Raw genomic sequence first — 22,455 nt, forward strand, 5'->3', positions numbered from 1 at the left:
TATAAGCCTCTCCATCTCACTGTTCATCTTTGGAGCTGAGTTGTTTTAGTGAGTGAGACTGTAAAAACATCAAATCAGCTGTTATTAGTCCTTCACATAACTTAGAAGCATTTTGTAAAATTAATTGAAGTGGCTGCAGGAAATTGTGGTGGCAATGTGACTCATATGAACATGGGCTTGTCTCACTAAATTCAATAGGGTTTACTTCCATGTTAAAAATACTCAGAACTATGGGCCCTTCCAGACAGGCCCTACATCCCAGGATCTGATCCCAAGTTTTCTGCATTAAACTGGATGATATGAGTCCCCACTGCCAGATAATCTGGGATAAACAGAAAACCTGGGATCAGATCCTGGGATATAGGGCCTGAAAAGAATGTTGATATCATTTTGGCCAACACTTTAACTTTTGTTGACAGAACATACGTTTGTGCTGTCCATCTTCTCACATTGCACCTGAAAAGGATATAATTAGCAGTTAATGTGACAAGACTGAGGTTAAGATCAGGTAGAATTTTCTAATTCTAGCTTATATTTAGGGGGTACTTAAGTGACTATCCATTAAGAATGCCATGCATTAAATGAAAGAAAGCGCTATAGCAAAGTTATAGCGGAGCAATCATATGCATGATTTAAAATCAGCAAGGCATAGTTAAACAAAAGTCCCTAAAGTATGGCACACTTTGTAGATACCTTCCTAAGCAGACTCTAAATATAGCATTAAAGAAAACTGACTTTGGCTACATCTATACTTACACCTCTTTAACACTTGCTGAGTTGCTGAAGTTCAATAATAATCCAGAACAGCAGTTTAACTGGAGGTTATGCAAAGGTGCATAATATGCTACTATATTATCAAGCAATGCCAGAATGCCTGAACTAGGATCCTTATCCTAATTACACGCAAGAACTCAGAAAAGGTTCTTCCTAATATGTCTATATGTGCCTTCAACTCACCTATAGACTTATGGTAACCTTGTAAGTTTCATAGAGTTTTCTTAGGTAAAGAGTACTCAGAAGTGGTTTAATGAGTTCCTTCCTTTGAAACATACCCAACAGCACTTGGTATTTGTTGGCTATCTCCCATTCAAGTACTAACTAGGTCTGGCCCTGCTTAACTTCTAAGATCAGGTGGGATCTGGTGCCTTTAGTACTAAATGAACACTTTCTTATTAATAGATCAGATTATTTTATTGCTGTCAGTTGAGGGATGAATCCTGAAATACCCCATATTTAGTCTGTTTCTTCAACTCATGTGTCACTGACCTCTTTTTATTTTTTCTCCTGCCTTCCAGCTTCAAATCACATATTTTGTTTCCTACCCCTCCATGCATTTTTTCTTCTAGCATGGGGAAATGGTACTTTTTCAACAGAGTAACTAAAGGAGAAGAGAAATGGTGGAAATGAGTAATGTAATACCTCATATGTGGCACAAAAGTTAGCTAGATAAGGGTCAAATTATCCCCTTGACCAGTGGTTCCCAATCTTTTTTTGACCAGGGACCACTAAAAGGGTTACAAATCAGTTTTTGGTCAACTTTAGATTTGGTTTGGTTATTTGGGGTGCTGATTCAGAAAATTGCATTGGATAGACCACATCAACTCTAGTTTCTGATATAGAACATATGCCATCTGCCCGCCCACAGAAAACTATGTTGAATAATCTAGAGCTGATGTGGTAGTAGTAATCTTTCATGGGTAGTCAGCCTCTCCCCTCCCAACATCCCAGTTGCTTTGGCACTTCAAGACAGTTTTGTGAGACCAGTCGCTCTCGTTGCTGCTTGGTTTCGAGGCAACGGTGTAGTAATGGTGAGACTGTGGACCATATTTTTGTCCACAGGTTAGGAACCCTTGCCCTAGACTGAACAAGTAAACTATAGAATTGAGAGAGGCTACAACAGGATGTTTTCATTTTAAAGTCACAGTTTAAACTGTGTTGCAGCGATGTATCATTTTGCAAGGAAAATAGCCAGTTCCAAATAAAAACAACATAATGGTGAAAATAAAATATAACAGTTAATGTGTATTTTGTATAAAGTGGGCAAACAAATGACAGCAATTTCAGAAATCAGTACTACTGTGGAAATTACTTTTATTAAATGTCACACTCATCTGTGGGCCATATCAAAACTCTGAAAATGTTGTTTTCATTTTAAAGAAGTGAATTGTCCAAACTGTCAACAAGTAAAGGATCAATACTTATTTTTAATCCTACTGCAGAACAGACAGGTAATGAAAATGAAGGTGAGAAAAGCAAACATCTGTATCAAGGCATTTAAGGACCTGAATTTACAAGACCTGAACAGGACTGTGGATGACCAGGGTTCATGGAAGGCTCTGATTGAGATGCCTGATGAAAAACAAAAACAGCAAAGCACTTATGAGACATAGGCTGCCATATTTTGTTATTTTTTATGTATATTTGATATAGTCCTCATTCTTTCTTTTGGATTCTTTAAACATTCAGCTTGTTTGAAACTACTTATGACTTGACTGTTGTAATAAGAGAGATGCATGATATGGTACGTATGCAAGAAACAAAAAAGTTTGTTTTCAAATACACCTATCAAAGCTTAATTGAAAAGTTTGTGGAAGCAAAAGTGATTTGTTTTGCTACTGCCATTTCAAATTTTACCATGAAGGTAAAACTTGAAACATCTGTATTAAATTCTAGTTGAGGCAGACAGCAACCCTCACACAGCAGTCCACCTGTTTCTACTAGTTTATCTAGTAAGAAATCCTGCTGGGAATTTCCACATTAATAGAGGAGGATGTGGGAGACTGCTTTCTTCAGTAGCTATCATTGTATGATTTATTTATTGTCCTTGGTGGGAGACTGAGGCGGCTGCCATTTTAACTGCCCAAACTACAGGCAGAAATAAATTCCTACTTCCCACTAGTAGTCCCTGAGAGATTAATAGAAGGGAGGATTAAGGAAGGATCCCTTTGATTTACACTTCACAGAGGGCTCAATAGGAGTGATTCATTTCCAAGCATGTGGCATAGCATACTACACACCTAGAAAACAACAAGGGAAATTAAGCCCCCAGAGACTTGACTATGTTGGTTCTAGTGTGGGATTTTATAAGCAACTGACTGCTTTAGCAAATGTGGGAAGCAAGGCTTCTGGCGGGGTGGGAGGGCCCTACCCACACAAAGTCGCACTGGATCCCCTTCTTTCAGGCAAAGGAATAAAGGTTCTAATTTTAGAGTGTGAATCATGCGGTCCTAAAGCCCCCAGGTTCATCCCAAGCTCCTACTGAACCAAAACAGTTCAAAGAATGCAAGGTACTGTCCCTGGATACCTCCAGGAGTAGCAGTTTGTCTTGAAGAAAGTGCACTATCCCACACACTTAAAAAAAATCTTCTTTTTACAGGGAAAGTGTGTTTTGAACACTTGCATTTTAATTTTTGCATGTCATTTCTGTTTGTGTGAAACCTGGTTAATGAAAAGTGTCAGAATTTGGCTCCTGGACCCTAGAACAAAGCCAGTCTTGTTAGGACCACCTTGGCTTAAGAGGCCATTTGGTTCTTCAGGGTTGTGTGAGAATGAAGCCTTAGAGGCAGGCAAAAATAAGACCCTTGATGTAGTGTTGCATTTGATAGGGGACATAAAGATGTTTAAATATTTGAAAGGATGTCACATTGAGGAGGGGACAACCTTGTTTTCTTTAGAGATTAGGACATAGAGCAATGAGTTCCAAAAAGAGATTCCACCTAAATATGAAGAAAAACTTCCTGTTTGACAGTGGAATATGCTGCCTTGGACTGGGGTTTTTTAAGTAGAGGCTGGATGTCGATCTATTGGGGGTGGTTTGATTGTTTATTCCCTCATGGCAGGGGTTTTGGACTGGGTGGCCCTTGAGTTTCTTCCAACTCTAGGATTCTGTTTGTGACTTCAATGTCCTCTGCTTTAATTGGAATTAGTTGTCCCAGTAATAATGTGAAATCTAAATACATGTGAATGTCTTCCCGAACTTCAAGTCATTTTACCCTAGTCAAGCAACAACGAGGTGCAATTATCTAAGTTAAAGTTCTGTCAATCTTGAAGATATCATGAATAAGGGTTGGCAGTTTTGTGGATGAAAGTCTGTGTTGGATAGTTTGCAGGCACCAAGATATACCCATATTTATTCAAGTCTAATGTACCATCGAATCTAATGCACATCTCAATTTCCAAAATACTGCAACCAAAAAAGTATTTCCTGGTGAATGTAATGCACAGAGACAAAAAATGCACTCTTTGTAATTTGGACAAAAAGGTGCAAATTGCAGTGGCTGCATGTTTATAATTCCTTCTTTAACAACAAAAGTGTTAGAACACCAAACCTTTCAGCAATGGAAAATAAAATCTTGGGTGCAACTATGCTGTAGAATGAATCCACTTTAACCTTAATAGGAGATCCAGGCGTTCCTGAAGTAGCTGATCCTTTTGTTCTGGCTCAGCACTAAGATTACCATATTACACAAATCTAGTGCCCACCCTAATTTTGGGAAGCAATTTAGCCAAAAAAAAAGGTGAGCATTAGATTCGAGTAAATACAGTAATACTTTGGTTGTCAGTTACTTGTTTGTAATGTTGGGTGATTTTGATGATAACTTCCAGAAAGTGTAAGATAGTATGACTGAGAATTCAGGGAATTGTAGTCCATAAAACTACTTTTTCCAAGCTAATATGACGTTGATCACACACCTAGCAATGCTTCCATTTATCAAGGACATTTGTAATTGATCCTCTGCCCTGATATATTTTTAACTGTTTTTAAAACATTGCAGATTATCTTTTCCTTCTCCAACGTTCCCTCTTTGTCCTTTCTTCAGTTGATGCAAACTGAGTTCAAAGTGCCAAGAGTATTTTGCATTCAGTTAACTCAACAGCTGGGGGAGAAGAGAAGAAGAGGTGGAATAGTGTATTTTGTAGTAAACTAACCTTGAGCAGCTCACTCTCTTTCTCAAGGCCCTTCCACACAGCCCTATATCCCAGAATATGGAGGCAGAAAATCCCACAATATCTGCTTTAAACTGGGTTATCTGAGTCCACACTCAGATAATGTGGGATTTTCTGCCTTGATATTCTGGGATATAGGGCTGTGTGGAAGGGCCCTCAGCCTCAGAGAGAGAGAGGCAAAATCAAACCCAATTCAAACACCCCCCACCTCCCAAATACCCCATGATGTTCACTTTGGCATTACCCAAAGTCAGGAACATCTTTTAGAAACACAATAGCAACAATGTTAGAAAATATGCAATTGAAGGTCAGGAGACAAGTAAAAAAAAAACCCTGAGAAGAATAAAACCCAGTAATCTATTTTATACAAACACTTTCTTGCTGAGACCATGGGAGTGGATCAGGTAAGACCATTAAGCAGAGAGTGTTCACATTTCTATACAAAACTCCAGTTAGTATTGGACATTATAGTTTTTATGATTTGATATTGAAGGGTAAAAATGGAACTATGCAGTGTAAGCAATTTGAATTTCCCATGATAAGGAAATGTTTCACATTAGCTTTCTGGCATTTATTGTTATTGAATATTTCCCACTGAAAGAGAATTACTGGGAACGTTGCCAGCTTATTCAATAACAGCAAATATTCCAGTGTAAGTAGAGGGAAATGCTATGATCTTACTATTTGTTTGCACAAGAATATTTGGAGCATTCATAAACATTTTCGGCTTCAGTTCCTCTTAACAGTATGTCCAGGTTAAATATCTGTGGTCATGCTCAGTCTTGCTGGGAAAGATGGAAATAACAAACTACAGCAAGTGCTAATGTGGTTTGATCCATAGAATTAGTTCCTATGGAATTGCAGTTTGCCTACCATATCTTTAGTATAAATTACTTTTTTCTGCTTTCTTGGAGGATGCTTCATATATGGCCTCTTCAAAGAATACATTGGAGCAGAAGGAATTGAGGGATATTTTGAGATGCTTTCTTCCATTTTGCATCTGCTTTTTTGATGGTAAATGAAATAAATACTGAAATGTTGTCTTTCACCATCACACATTGTGGGAATCAAAGAGCAAGTTGTTGATAGTGGGCTGGGGATTTGCCTTCTAATGAAGAAATGGAGCCACCACTTCTTTTGCATTTGTTTATTTAAACAGAAAGAAGAAAGCAATTAATTGTAGGAAACAAAATGAGATTCCTGATTTGAAATCTCTTCCTTTTTTGCTCTTCATTTCTTTTTCATTTCTTTTTGAGACAGGAGGGTAGATGTAGTTAAATATTCCTGACAGCTGTGTTCTAAACAGGTTTCCTCACTGTTGCTCCATGAGGCTTACATCCCAGTAGGAATGCTTCGGAATATGGGCTTATTTTTTATTATGTCTGTGCAGAATCTGAGAAGCTGCTATCATCTTAAAATTGTCTTAGGTTTCATCACTCCTGATTATTAAACTTGTCTATTGTTCTTATTCTTAATATTTTATTGAGGGATCTTAGTGAGAACCAATAAAGGACAAATGCCAGGCTGCAGGTAATTTAATTTTTATGCACTGTGACTAATACTATTCAGTTTTGATTGGGGAATTGTTGGTTTTTAAGCCCAAATTGAAATCATGAAAAAAAAACCAACAACAACTAGGGAAGCTAATGAGGGTTGATAACATACAAAATATATACAGATCCACTAAGAAAATCCAACAAATGCTACATTCAGCAAAGGACAAGAGGGATCCTCTCACCTATGCAGGAGTCTACTGTCTACCATGCAGTTGTGGACACGTCTATATAGGGACCACCAAACACAGCGCCCAAACATGAATTGAGGAACATGAAAGGCACTGCAGACTACTTCAACCAGAGAAATCAGCCATAGCAGAGCACCTGATGAACCAACCTGGACACAGCATATTATTTGAGAACACAGAAATGCTGGACCACTCTAACAACCACCATGTCAGGCTACACAGAGAAGCCACTGAAATCCACAAGCATGTGGACAATTTCAACAGAAAGGAGGAAATCATGAAAATGAACAAAATCTGGCTACCAGTACTAAAAACCTTTAAAACTATAACAGTAAATAAAAAACAAAACTCAAACACAGGGGAACTCCAGCCAGGAAACAATCAGGAACACTTAATCACCTCTCAACATAGGAATTTCCCAGGCAGTAAAAACACACCTAAAAACTGTCAGGTCATCAAATGCTAATCAAGGTGGCCAATTAAAACATTCACACATAGCTCCAACAGACAAAAGTTCTTTCTCTCACCCTGGATCCCCCACAGATATATAAACCCCATTTTCCTAGTTTCCAACAAGCCTCCCTACCTCTGAGGATTCTTGCCAGAGATGCAGGTGAAATGTCAGAAGAGAATGCTTCTAGAACATGGCCATACAGCCCTAAAAACCTACAACAACCCACACCTTTCCCTTGACATGGGACCCAAGGCACTTCACAAAGACTTTAAACAAGATAAGTTAAAAACGAGATGCTACAAAAGTTAAACACAGTTAATCCATCATCACACTAAAAACCAGTACACTACAAAGTAGGAAATCATTTTTTTAAAAAAATAATAATAATACAGTTAAAAAATACAGCAGCTGTCCTGGCCCTCATGTCCATTGCAATCAATTGATCTTTAAAGCATGCTTGAAAAGGTCTTTCTGTGCTGGTGAAAGGAGAGCAGAGAGGGGTCCAATCTAGCCCCCCCCCCCAATGAAAGGGAATTCTACTTGTAGGAGCAGCTACTAAGATCTCTCCCTCTCTCCTACTTCCCTATCAGATGAGCCTTCAAGGATTGTGAGGTAGAGAGTACATTCCCCCCTCATATATGGGTCATAAGTAGCAGTCTGACTTGTGCCCAGAAACAGAATGGTTGCCAGTGAAGCTGTTTCCATAAAAGAAGTGATACATTCCCTGTACTCAGGAGCAGTTATGATTGCAATGCCATGTTGGGTGCATTATGGTAGTCTGAACTGATGAAGTCACATGCCAGATTCATTCTTTGTCTAATAAACCATGTTACTTTCAGCTTAAATATCAGTTTAATAACCTGTGGTTTAGCCATGTTGTTTCAATTTGATTCTATTTATTTATTTAAAATATTTCTACCCCACCTTTCTCTGTGACCAGACCCAAAGTGGTTTACAGCATGTAAAACACACAATATCAATAATACAACATAAAATTCAACATACTAAAAACACATATACGATAAAACCAACTTCCACCTCCCCCTTATCAGCCCCTCAATAAATAGTCAAAAACCTTAAAACTTAAGGCATATGTCTTAGTTAAAGTCCTTTTTGAAACGAAAGGTCTTTATCCCCTAGATGAAGCTTAGGAGGGATGGGGCTGATCTTAGTTCCTCTGGGAGGGAGTTCCACAGTGCTGGAGTGGCCCCAGAGAAGGAGCCTCCTATCATTTTGTGTAAACACATTTTCGAATGGTATCAAGTAGCAGGATGGTTTCCTTGGAGTCAAATAAGTGGCAGGATGGTTTCCTTGGAGTCAAATAAGAAGGAGTATAGAGTTGGGCACCCTCTGCGTACAGGTGATACCGAAGTCCAAAACTCCAGATGATCTCTCCCAGCGGCTTCAGGTAGATGTTAAATAACATCAAGAATAGCAATGAGCCCCGTGGGAACCCACAACCCATTGACCATGAGGTTGAGCAGGACTCCCCCAATACAACCTTCTGGGAGTGGCCTGAAAGGAAAGATCAGAACCACTGTATCAGTGTTTCCCAACCCTATCCCCTGGAGTGTTTCAAAAAGATATCATGACTGAAGGCCATGATTGAAGGAGGGTTAATAAAGTCACACTCCCCTTATCAAGCTCTCCATGTAGATCATCCACCAAGGCAACCAAAACCGTTTCTGTTCCATGACCAGTATGAAGCCAGATTGAAATGGATCCAGATAACTCATCTCATATAGAAATCTATGGAGGAATTTGGCTACCACCCATTACAAGATTCTGCTAATAAAAGGTAAATTTGATACCAGCCTGTAATTGTCCAAGATGGTTGGATCTGATTACGGGTCTTTCCACAGCTTCTTTTAATGAGGCATTGGTTAGTTTCCTAATCTAAGACATGTTCCCCTTGGCCTGTTTGATAAGCCACGAGGGACAGGGGTCCAAAATGCAGGTGGTGGCTTTCACTTCTTCAAAGATTCTGTCAGCATCCTTGGGTGATACAAGCTGAAACTAATCCATAGGAACAGGAAACAGCGGGCCAATGAGTACATACATGGAAGTTGCACAAACCGTAGAATCCAAAACTGTGCGAATCCAACTAATTTTTGAAGAGGAATGGCTCACAAAGGCTTCACAGTGGGTGTTCGTGTAGAACATATGGTCTTCTATCCTTGGGTTCAGGAGCCCTTGCACTACTTTGAACAATTTGTCTTTTGCGGCCGCAATAGAGGTGGAGTACAGAGTTCTCCTAGCAGCATCAATGGCAGCGTCATACATCTTTTGATAATTTTTAAAGTCTTCTTGTAGTCAGATCCACATTGGTTTTTCCCCCCACTCACACTCAAGTTTCCTCCCCAGCTTTTTTATTGCTAGTAGCTCCCTGGAGACATATGGGGGTTACTTAGCTCCACATCTGGGAAGGGGATGCTTCGGAGTGATTGTATTGATTGCCCTGGATGCCTCCGTATTCCAGAGGTTGTCCAAGGCCCCAATAGAATCACCTAGTGTATATACATACTACATAATGTATTCCCCTGATTTCATATGTCAGTGTGGGAAAAGGTATTCCCTCCCACCATACCATCACATTTGAATATGAAAAGGATTTTCTACTTCTTCTTAAGATATTATCAGATGTGTAAAGTGAAGTGGAAGAAATATATTAGATTTATCATTTTTTGTAAGTATGAATGAAATACTTGATTTTGATTCCTCCTAATAATGTCAGGGATACACACATCACTTACTCCTGTAAGCAGCTGCACATTTTTAAAGCTACAGGGAATTCCAGAGAACCGTACATCCTTAAAACACACCCTTAACTAGCCTGGGATGGTTTTATCTTTAGAAGTCTTTATAGAACAGAGAGGCTGCGGCTGGTCAAGAGTAAAAATAGTTCTGAGTTTTCAATGGCTGCATTCCTGGCTGGAGCCTGAAACCATGAATCAGGACGGAGTGATCAGACTGTGTAAGACTTGAGTGAGAGAGTTGTGCGACAGAAGACAGAAGGGGAACAAAGGGCTAGCTGAGATGAGTCTCCCCACAGCTTCACTAATTCTTTGGGATGGACCTGTCTTACTTGTGCAACCCCAACAAGGTACTGTGTCTGTGGTGTTGTCTTGTGTCTGGTTGGCTCTGTCTTGTGCCACAGTGCTACGGAAACAGTGCTGATGGGTTTTGAATTATCTAAAATGTTTCATTATGCTTTCCCCTTTCATCCCACTCAGATTCTTCCTTGGGTTCTATAGGTGCACTGCACATGTTAAGGCAGCCAGAACTTTCAAACATAGGGTGATGGCTGATATTTTAGCTAAGACTTCTGAGCACTTATTCTGTATTTCAAGTTCAATTGAGAAGATTTTCTCATGCCACTACATTAGTGTGTGTTTCGATGGGATCGTAGAATATGTAAAATCCTAAATCTACAAAATAGAAATATCTTTATTGTCCATGAATATGAATATGATTCCTAGAATAGTTAAAGGTTCTGGGTAGACCTAATCTGTGTTGTACTCTGCCTTGAGCTTTGGCAAGAAGTGAATAACAAATTATTATGGTTATTATTAGTATTAGTAACATTAATATTTGATGGTGATGATGGTGGTGATAATGGAAGCAAGATTAAAATAGATTAATAGAAGTTGCTGAAGATGTACAGTACAGTTTTAGTTTATTTATTTATTTTAAACATTTATATCCCATCCTTCTCAGCCTGCCCCCCCCCCTCCCGGGGGGACGACTCAGGGCGGCTCACAACCGGCAACCATTAGATACCAAACACAACAATTATAATAACAATTACAGTTAAAACGATTATTTAAAAGCATCAGTTATAAACATCCATTTACAATTCCATAAATCCAAAGTCACAATCCAAAATCTGTCTATTGTCATTTACAGAAGTCATTTACATTATTATCTCTGTGTCTGCTGCTCAAATGCTTGGTCCCACAACCATGTTTTAAGTTTTTTCCCTAAAGGATAGGAGGGAGGGGGCCAACCTAAGAAGGAGTTCCACAGATGGGGGCCACCACTGAGAAGGCCTTGTCTCTTTCCCCCACCAATCACGCTTATGAGAATGGTGGTATCGAGAGCAGGACCTCCCTCAATGATCTTAACCTCTGAGGTGGATCATAAAGGGAGATACATTCAGACACGTAAGCTGGGCCAGAACCATTTAGGGCTTTATAGGCTAAAGCCAGCACTTTGAATTGTGCACGATAGCAGACTGGAAGCCAGTGGAGCTGATGTAACAGCAGGGTGGCATGTTCCCTGTACACTGCTCCGGCGAGCAATCTGGCTGCCACCCAATGGACTAACTGAAGCTTCCGAACAGTCTTCAAAGGCAACCCCACATAGAGCACATTGCAGTAATCTATTTGGGATGTAACAGGAACATGGACCACGGTGGCCAAGTCAGACTTCCCAAGGTATGGGCACAACTGGTGCACAAATTTTAATTGCGCAAAAGCTCCCCTAGCCATCACCGAGACCTGGGTTTCCAAGCTCAGTGATGAATCTAGGATCACTCCAAGCTGTGAGTTTGGCATATGGAAGGCTAATTCACATGACAAATTATGGTGTGTGCAAATAACTACCAATCAGAAACATTTTCAAGAGTGATTTGATAGGATAACATAAGTCAATGTCATTTTAAGTTCCTGCACTGTAACATAGATGGGACTTCTGTTATTTACTGTGAATTTAGTTCAGTATTGAGTTGCCAAGTCAGGAAAGAGTTGGAAAAGTATAAGGATGATAAAATGACAATAGCAAAGAGCTAAGATGGAAGAACAAACTTCCACCTTAGAAAGCTTTCATCTTATTGTTGCCTTTTGGGTCTCAGAACCTGAATATCCATGTATACATAACAAGCCTATCCAGAGGCTATTGAAAAATGATTTCCACGTAGCAGTACTTTTCTGTAGGCAAAGCAGCTTTAATCTTCTGTTCACTGTGTATTTCAGCTTAGATCATGTTGAGAGCCTCAGTGGTGACTCCAAGCATTGTCAGGCCCAGATCTGAAAGTCTTTTAAAAAGTCACCTCCTTTGACCAACCCTATAAGGCTCCCTTCTCTTGAGCTGATAATTGCATATCCTGCCAGCCTGACTGTATGACCCATCAGCAACCCACACAACTCACACAAGTTGGGTCTGTCACTTGAGACCAAGGGCTACCAGATTATCAGGATTCTTTCAGAACATACCATTTGATGTTTTTGATTGTTCTGTTGTTGCATTCCCTATCTGTTGGGTGCGGAGGATGAGCTCAGATTAAAATGGATTGTGTGAAGTGGATGGATGCATGATGCTATGCACTGCATGAATGTATTTTGGAGTCAAAACAAACAAATGTGTCCCTTAGTTGCAAGAAGGGAAACCTTTGGTAGCAGTGATCCAACCAAGATGGGAGATGGCCGATCTCCTCTCCTAAAGATATTACTTTCTTACTAATCGTAGATATTTAATACGGAGTTCAGTGGGTCTGGTGATTGGTGTTTTCTGCACTGTTATCTTTATTTATCATCTGGAGATAGTGGAGTCATGGCAACCATTTATGTCAGCATAGCCCTAGTGACACAAGATATTTCCATCACCGCCTTCTTTTAGGAATAGGAATCTTACAGAGCATTAAAGAAATGGGTTAAACTTACATACAGCATTTCTAGTGAAGGGTGTGGTTTGCAATGTGCTCTTTCCTTGTTTCCACTAATACTCTACTTGGTGATTTCAAAGAATTTGCCCCAGAGTCTTGAAATACTATACTATAGGACAGGCGAAGTATTGGCAGTGACAGTGTGTTTTACCTGTCTCAGAGTTTTCCTATTAATATCAGAAATGTAAAGATGGATTAGGGGTTGTGACAGCCATTGATATTCACGGTTATTGCTGTGTATCTTTAGCCTTTTGGAAGCTTGCTCACATGCTACAAGTTACAATGTTATTGTTATGTGTCTTCAAGTCTTTTCTGACTTATTGTCACTCTAAAGTAAACCCATCACAGTGTTTCTCGGCAAAATTACCTTCCTCTGAAACTGAGAGTGTGTGAGAGTGGATTTGAACTCTGGTCACCAGAGTCCAATGCAAAAACCACTACACTATATTGTCATCTATCTATCTATCTATCTATCTATCTATCTATCTATCTATCTATCTAGAGTGTGTGTGTGTGTGAGAGAGAGAATAAGACCATTTTAATAACCTCTCAATCTTGGCACATTGGGTTAAACCCTTGTGCTGATGAACTGCTGACCAGAAGGTTGGCAATTCAAACCCGTGGGTCAGGGTGAGTTCTTGCTGTTAGCTGTAGCTCCTGCCAACGTAGCAGTTTGAAAACATGCAAATGTAAGTAGGTCATAAGGTACCACTTTGGTGGGAAGGTAATAAAGGTGCCCAAACAGCCATACCAGCAACGCAACCAGGAGGTGTCTATGGACAACAAGCTCCTCAGCTTGGCAATGGAAAAAGAGCACATCCCCAAGGCCAGAATTGAGCATTGCCTCCAGAAGCAGGAGATGAAAGGGGAAGCCTTTACCTTTGTTCTATGTATTTGTGTGTCATTGTTATTTCACTGTATTAAAGGCATTGAATGTTTGCCTATCTGTGTATGTTGTAATCTGCTCTGAGTCCCCTCGGGGAGATAGAGCGGAATATAAATAAAGTGTTGTTATCCTACAGAGTGTGTCTTTGCAGATATTCTACATCACATCTCCATATTAAAACAAACCTTGAGAGCTTTACATGATCAGCTTTACATGATCAAGCCCTATGCAATATTGCCAGATTTGGTGACATCTAAGATTAGAATAGTATTCTGTTGGATTTCTCTCCTTCTGATCTGTAATTGTCAGAGAGGTTTGTAAGATTTTCTACTTTTTTATTTTTTTTAAGACATTCTTTTGCACATTCAAATTGCAGAAAGATTTTTTTCAGGTATGACCAAAGCATGGAGTTTATATGTACATGTGTTATCTTCACTAAATTATTAAAAATAATATTATTTCCAACTGCAGTATAGAACCAAGTAGTTCATTGGGGGAAAAATATAATGCAACAATGCTCACTGAAATCCATGGATGTAAGTACATTTATTTCTATGCTGTATAGTGAGCAATAAGTATAAAGCAAATTCTTAGGCAATCTTTTTTTACAGCTGTTACATTATTAAGTTGCTGGAGATGATGTGCAGCAAGTAGGACATTATCTCCACATGTGGTGGGCTTGTTGAGTTGAGAAATTTTGGGAAAAAGTAATATTCCAGTTAATTAGACGAATTCTATAATTAGAGATTACTGGGGAACCTGCTAGGTACCTTATTAGGTTGTTCTAAAGATTTTGTCTCAGATAAATACGACCAGTTGGCACTCAATATTTTGGTGGCAGTTAAAGTGCTAAATATTTATGCATATAGTACTGCTTCAGGAATAAACCAATTTAGAACACTCTGCATATGAAATGACATGCTAATTATATTCAACTACAAAAAGGTTAATAAACTACCAAACGAATAATAAAAAGTGAATTAATGCAAAACAAAATGGAATATCTTTTGGAACTATAGTGATCGTTATTATATATTAATACTTTAAATCAGGAGTTAGTGTATTATTATTGTTGTGATTTAGTATTGTAGAGTTTTCCCTTAAATCTGCTTTTAAATTTTCTTTGAAAATGAATGAACAAGTTATACATGATTTGTAAACAGCAATGCCAAGAGAACAAGAAATGTTATTCTTCTTGGGATCTGAACTACTGAATCTATATAAATAAAAATGTAATGTTAGTTCGTGCTACCATCAGAACTCAAAAACCACTGGGGGAATTGACACCAAATTTGGACACAAGACACCTAACAGTCCAATTTATGTCCTCCACTCAAAAAATTTGATTTTGTCATTTGGGAATTGTCGTTGCTGGGATTTATAATTTACCTACAATCAAAGAGCATTCTGAACTCCACCAATGATGGAATTGAGCCAAACTTAGCACACAGGGCTCCCATGACCAACAGAACATTGACCTTGAGTTTGGGAATTGCCACAAATATTCCATATGCCCAAATATGAACACAGATGGAGTTTAAGGGAAATAGACCTTGACATTTGGGAGTTGTAGTTGCTGGAATTTATAGTTCACCTACAATCAAAGAGCATTCTGAACTCCACCAATGATGGAATTCAGCCAAACATGGCATACAGGATTTCCATGACCAACAGAACACACTGGAAGGGTTTGGTGGACATTGACCTTGAGTTTGGGAGTTGTAGTTCACCTACATCCAGAGAGCACTGTGGACTCAAACAATGATGGATCTGGACCAAACTTGACACAAAAATTCCATATGCCTAAATACGAACACAGATGGAGTTTGGAGGAAATCGACCTTGACATTTGGGATTTGTAGTTACTGGGATTTATAGTTCACTACAATTAAAGAGCATTCTGAAACCCACAAACGACAGAAACAGGGCAAACTTCCCACACAGAACCCCCATGACCAACAGAAAATACTTAAGGCCATCCAGTCCAACTCTCTTCACCAGGGCAAGAAAATGTAACCAGAGCCCTCCTGACAAAGAGCCATCCAGTCATAAATATAGATAGAGAGATATGATTCTCTCACACACACACACACATAGTTTCATAGATTTGAAAGAGACCCTTAAAGAAGGACTATGATATGTTGCATATTCCAGAGTAGACAAACCAGACACTCTCCACATCAATACTGACAAAGAAACAACAAGAAATACTGTTTAACTCACAAGCATAAAGGAATTACATATTTAGAAATCAACACTTTCTCATTAGTTTATTTTCCAGATCACCAGACTGGGCCACAGCAATGCAGGGGACAGCTAGTGTAGCATTATCAGAACCAAGGGAAATCTGACGGCAGGATACCTAGCAACACCTGTATTCAGTTCTTGTGGGTTTTTTCGGGCTATATGGCCATGTTCTAGAGGCATTTCTCCTGACGTTTCGCCTGCATCTATGGCAAGCTTCCTCAGAGGTGAGGTCTGCTGGAGCTGGGAAAAAAGGGGTTTATATATCTGTGGAAAGACCAGGGTGAGACAAAAGGCTTTTGTAAGTTGGGCTAGGTGTGAATCTTTTCAATTGACCACCTTGATTAGCATACAATGGGCTGACTGTGCCTGGAGCAAACTCTTCTTGAAAGGTGATTAGATGTCCCTGCCTGTTTTTCTCTCTGCTGTTTTAATTTTAGAATTTTTTAATACTGGTAGCCAGATTTTGTTCATTTTCATGGTTTCTTCCTTTCTGTTGAAATTGTCCACATGTTTGTGGATTTCAATGGCTTCTCTGTGTAGTCTGACATGGTGGTTGTGAGAGTGGTCCAGCATTTTTGTGTTCTCAAATAAAATGCTGTGTCCGGGTTGGTTCATCAGGTGTTCTGCTATGGCTGATTTCTCTGGTTGGAGTAGTCTGCAGTGCCTTTCATGTTCCTGGATTCTTGTTTGGGCGCTGCGTTTGGTGGTCCCTATGTAGACTTGTCCACAGCTGCATGGTATACGGTAGACTCCTGCCGAGGTGAGAGGATCCCTCTTGTCCTTTGCTGAACATAGCATTTGTTGGATTTTCTTGGTGGGTTTGTAGATTGTTTGTATGTTGTGTTTCCTCATCAGCTTCCCTATGCGGTCAGTGGTTCCCTTGATGTATGGCAGGAACACTTTTCCTCTGGGTGGATCCTCATCTTGACTCTCTTGGCTTGTTCTTGGTCTTGCAGCTCTTCTGATGTCTGAGGTGGAATATCCATTGGCCTGTAGAGCCCAGTTGAGGTGGTTCAGCTCATCTTGGAGGAGGTGGGGTTCACAGATTCTTTTTGCACAGTCTGCCAAGGCTTTGATGGTGCTTCTTTTTTTGACTTGGGTGATGGTTGGAGTTTTTATGTAGATATCTATCTGTGTGTGTGGGTTTTCTGTAAACGGTGTGACCCAATTGTTGATCTGGTTTGCGGATGACTAGGACGTCTAGAAAAGGCAGTCTTCCTTCCTTTTCTTTTTCCATAGTGAATTGGATGTTTGGGTGGATGCTGTTCAGATGGTCCAGAAACCTGTTGAGTTCTTCTTCTCCATGGCTCCAAATGGTGAAAGTGTCATCCACATATCTGAACCATATAGTGGGCTTTTTGGTTGCTGTTTCAAGAGCTTGTTTTTCAAATTGTTCCATGTAGAAGTTAGATATGACTGGGCTGAGAGGGCTCCCCATAGCTACTCCATCTTTCTGTTCGTAGAATTCATTGTCCCAATTAAAATAGCTGGTGGTGAGGCAATGGTGAAACAGCACCGTGACGTCTTCTGGGAACCTCTGGTTGATGAGTGCCATGGTGTCTGCAATTGGGACCATGGTAAATAGAGACACCACATCGAAGCTGATCAGTTTGTCATTTGTATTTAGCTTGAGATTGCTGATTTTTTCAATGAAGTGGGCTGAGTCCTTGATGTAGTGTGTTGTGAGCCCAATGTGGCTTTGTAACTGTGCAGCAAGAAATTTGGCTAAGTCATATGTGGGGGACCCAATGGCACTCACAATTGGTCTGAGTGGGGTGGAGTCCTTATGGATTTTGGGGAGTCCATAAAGCCTGGGTGGAAGGGCTTCCGATTTACATAGCTGCTGTCGTATGTCGAAGTTGATTGAGGAGTTTTTAATTAGAGTGTTGGAACAATTTGAAAAACAAGCTCTTGAAACAGCAACCAAAAAGCCCACTATATGGTTCAGATATGTGGATGACACTTTCACCATTTGGAGCCATGGAGAAGAAGAACTCAACAGGTTCCTGGACCATCTTAACAGCATCCACCCAAACATCCAGTTCACTATGGAAAAAGAAAAGGAAGGAAGACTGCCTTTTCTAGACGTCCTAGTCATCCGCAAACCAGATCAACAATTGGGTCACACCGTTTACAGAAAACCCACACACACAGATAGATATCTACATAAAAACTCCAACCATCACCCAAGTCAAAAAAGAAGCACCATGAAAGCCTTGGCAGACTGTGCAAAAAGAATCTGTGAACCCCACCTCCTCCAAGATGAACTGAACCACCTCAACTGGGCTCTACAGGCCAATGGATATTCCACCTCAGACATCAGAAGAGCTTCAAGACCAAGAACAAGCCACGAGAGTCAAGATGAGGATCCACCCAGAGGAAAAGTGTTCCTGCCATACATCAAGGGAACCACTGACCGCATAGGGAAGCTGATGAGGAAACACAACATACAAACAATCTACAAACCCACCAAGAAAATCCAACAAATGCTACGTTCAGCAAAGGACAAGAGGGATCCTCTCACCTCGGCAGTAGTCTACCGTATACCATGCAGCTGTGGACAAGTCTACATAGGGACCACCAAACGCAGCGCCCAAACAAGAATCCAGGAACATGAAAGGCACTGCAGACTACTCCAACCAGAGAAATCAGCCATAGCAGAGCACCTGATGAACCAACCTGGATACAGCATTTTATTTGAGAACACAAAAATGCTGGACCACTCTCACAACCACCATGTCAGACTACACAGAGAAGCCATTGAAATCCACAAACATGTGGACAATTTCAACAGAAAGGAAGAAACCATGAAAATGAACAAAATCTGGCTACCAGTATTAAAAAATTCTAAAATTAAAACAGCAGAGAGAAAAACAGGCAGGGACATCTAATCACCTTTCAAGAAGAGTTTGCTCCAGGCACAGTCAGCCCATTGTATGCTAATCAAGGTGGTCAATTGAAAAGATTCACACCTAGCCCAACTTACAAAAGCCCTTTGTCTCACCCTGGTCTTTCCACAGATATATAAACCCCTTTTGTCCCAGCTCCAGCAGACCTCACCTCTGAGGAAGCTTGCCATAGATGCAGGCGAAACGTCAGGAGAAATGCCTCTAGAACATGGCCATATAGCCCGAAAAAACCCACAAGAACTGAGTGATTCCGGCCATGAAAGCCTTCGACAATACATTGAACACCTGTATTGTCCCTGCATATTCCTCCTTCTATGGCTAATAGTTTTATTGGGAGTGAATGTTGTGACTTGGACCAGAGCTGTGGCACAGATGAAATTATTAAATCCAATCCAAAATCACTGGAGTGTTGTGGGGTTTCTGGGCTGTATGGCTGTGCTTTAGCAGCATTTTCTCCTGACATTTCACCTGCATCTGTGGCTGGCATCTTCAGATCCTGTGAAAATGCCAGCCACAGATGCAGGCAAAGCATCAGGAGAAAATGCTGCCAGAACACGCCCATACAGCACAAAAATGACACAACACTCCACCAATTCAAATAGTTCACCCATAAATACATTTAACCAACCATCAAATACTTCTTTGTTTTCTCTCATACACATCTAAAGTTGCACTTAAAGGGTGTAGAAAGGGAATTTTTCCCAGAGTTTCACTATTGGGACCTCCTACCCTGCCTGACTCTTTGACTTCACAGACAGGATTTCAGCAGCTGTCCGAAGGGAGGCCCTTTGTATGTCTTGCCCCTGGGGCTCAGGCTACTAAGATATCCCCAGGGTTGATTTATGTATCTTAAAACCACATATAGTTCTGCACACGCTGTCTTGGAAATGTATTTGGAAGATTTTAAAATATATATTTGTCTATAGCCCTTATTTTAATTTCTTATAGGCTGTTGTTGAAACCATAAAATTGGTAAAAAAGTGAAAGACTCTTTATCTGCAGAATACATTAGGATTTTCCATAGTCACATACATGCTGATGAACCATAAAATATTGGTGAACTCTGGATGCTGGTGACCAAGGCATTTTCTAGGCTCCAACGGCAGGTGTAGGAAGTGAGCAGGGAGGTATACAAACACAATGGTCTGGAGCTGGAATCTTTTGGGAAAGCTTGCTGTGAGGTTTTCTATTCTGACTGGTAGACTTGCTTATAGATATCTTGTTTTCCTCTTTTACAGTTGCCAGCAAACAGTAGATCATAAAACATACCAAATAAGCCTCTTGTTTGGTTATCAAAAATAATTGGTATGGGATTTACTACTGTTTAGGGTCAGGCTGTATGTTAATGACTAATGCAGGAGGTTGACTCCTTCTTCTTACAACATTTTTCCAATTATAATTTTCCACCTTGAAACTATTTTCTCTGATAGCAAATATATATGGACTTCCATGAATACCTGCTGCATAGACATTTCTAAAAACAGGCAAGGAGAAATTGTAACTTTTACAAAAAATGGTTTACTGATTGAGATCTCCTTGATAGTCAGGCCTCCACACCAGCAATGCATCATGGCCCTGTGGAATGGTTAGGGTGGAAATAATGTTTTAAAACATCCCACCTCCCAAAGTTTGAAAATGTGTTTCTCATATGAGAAGAAATCAAGAGAAGGAGAATTCTGGAGTGATTTTGTTGTTGATTCATTCAGTTGCTTCTGACTCTTCGTGACCTCGTGTATCAGCCCATGCCACAGCTCCCTGTTGGCCATTGCCATCCCCAGCTCCTTCAAGGTCAAGCCAGTCACTTTAGAGTGATTTGAATTTTTAATTTTGTGCAAAATTCATAGGGGGTCTGCCCCCCCCCCCCTTTTTTTGCCTGGAATGCATTTTCTGTGCAGAAAGCATTTTGACACAAAAATATGATATTTGTGCAAAAATGCCACAACGCACTGTGAATAGCCCTGACAGTGATGACTTACTGGAGAACTCATTTGGTGCACACATTCATTTATCTCTGTCTAGGAATGTTCTGACTCTGTCTTAAATACCCCAAAGACACCACATTCCATGGGCCCATCTATGCTGCCATACAAAATCCAGATTACCTGCTTTGAACTGGATTATATGGCAGTGTAGACTCATATAATCCAGTTCAAAGTAGATATTGTGGATTATATGCTTTGATAATCTGGATTATATGGCAGGGTAGAAGGGTCCCATCTGATCTTGGTAGTACTTGAATGGGAGACTACCAATGTACCCCTTGTCCTGTGAAATTAATGGGGTTGCCATGAGTCAACGAGTGACTTAAAGGCACACACACACAGTCACACTTCTCATGGGAATAACTGGAAGCCAAGAACATTATGAGACTTTTTGTTTGCTAATGTGTGCTAAACTGTGCTGAGTGCTTGGTTTTGACTTGTGAGGAAAGCTGTTTAACTAGTACTAAGTACCATCAGGGTCACTTTAGATTAACCCAGAAGCTGTATTCAGGAAAAAAAGTTTTGTTTTATCTAAATTAGTGTACTTATCTTTAATGCATGCTTTAATAAGAATCCAAAGAAGTACAGTTGCTCAGCACTTTCCCCACTTTGTCCTTGGATATCCACATGCCTTGCCAACATTGATTTAGCCTCCTAGGAGCCATTTCAGATAACATTCTGCTTCGACATACAAAGTGTTGTTTAATTCTTATCTTGTTTGAAACAAATTTGCAAGGTATGTCTCTGGTATTTAGGGATGTGTGTATGTCCCGGGCTAACCAATTAGTGTTCTTGGTAATCACTGCCTTGATGAGTGTTTACAGCTTATGCTCTTATGTAAAGCCATACCCACAGAGGTAAACAAGGACACACACTTGTGTCTTGTTAGACCCCTCTTTATAAGAACATGATGATGGATTTCTCAAACTGATGTTCACATAATGTGCAGTATCCCACCTTCTGAATCAAATGTTTCAGTTGACTGGATGTAAATTGGCCTTAATTTTTTATAGTTTGTATTTCTTCTTTCTTGCTGTTTTCCTCTCAGCCTTTTGGTCCTCTAGAACAGAGATTTTCAACCTGTGGATCCCCAGGTGTTTTGGCCTACAACTCCCAGAAATCCCAGCCAGTTTACCAACAGTTAGGATTTCTGGGAGTTGAAGGCCAAAACATCTGGGGACCCACAGGTTGACGACCACTGCTCTAGGCTGTAAGAAGGATCTTCCTGTTGATTGATGCATAGCACAAATTGTTGGTGGCAGTGGAGGTCCTGGACATCTGAGAGTGCCCCTGTAAGCTCAAGTGTTGTTTCATCTAGTGTGAACATGTGTCACTTTGAACAAAACATCTAACCATCTCCTGCCCAAATTCATAATTCTGAAACATCTGCTCTGTCATCTATTTCCAGCCAGCATTTTTACCATGGAGTGTAAGACTCTGTTATGGATCATGAGCTAAGAAGCCCATCATGTGAGATGTGTGTGCTCATCATTGCATTTTCTGCCTATGAGGCTGTATCATAACTAAAGAGGTTTACTTTGGCAATGGTTGATGATATGTGGGCTTTTTTAGAGCAGTAAAATGTTCACTCTCATCATAGGCAGCTTTATCTGCTAGACGGTGA

At 40.1% G+C, this 22,455-nt stretch overlaps 1 protein-coding gene across 4 annotated transcripts in view; it reads left to right on the forward strand.

Moving 5' to 3' along the window:
- The window catches only part of TSPAN4 (tetraspanin 4), a 753,539-nt gene that overhangs the window by 366,276 nt on the left and 364,808 nt on the right, over positions 1-22,455 (forward strand). The window contains exon 1 of one of the 4 annotated variants that reach the window (XM_060769117.2): positions 10,021-10,248. The exons of the other annotated variants lie outside the window; for them this stretch is intronic. Coding sequence (XP_060625100.2) covers positions 10,182-10,248 — 67 coding nt within the window. The 5' untranslated portion in view covers positions 10,021-10,181. Of the gene's footprint in view, positions 1-10,020; positions 10,249-22,455 lie in introns of those variants that run through there. 4 annotated transcript variants of the gene reach the window in all.

This window comes from Anolis sagrei, chromosome 1, assembly GCF_037176765.1.
Source record: "Anolis sagrei isolate rAnoSag1 chromosome 1, rAnoSag1.mat, whole genome shotgun sequence".
Classification (NCBI taxonomy): domain Eukaryota; kingdom Metazoa; phylum Chordata; class Lepidosauria; order Squamata; family Dactyloidae; genus Anolis; species Anolis sagrei.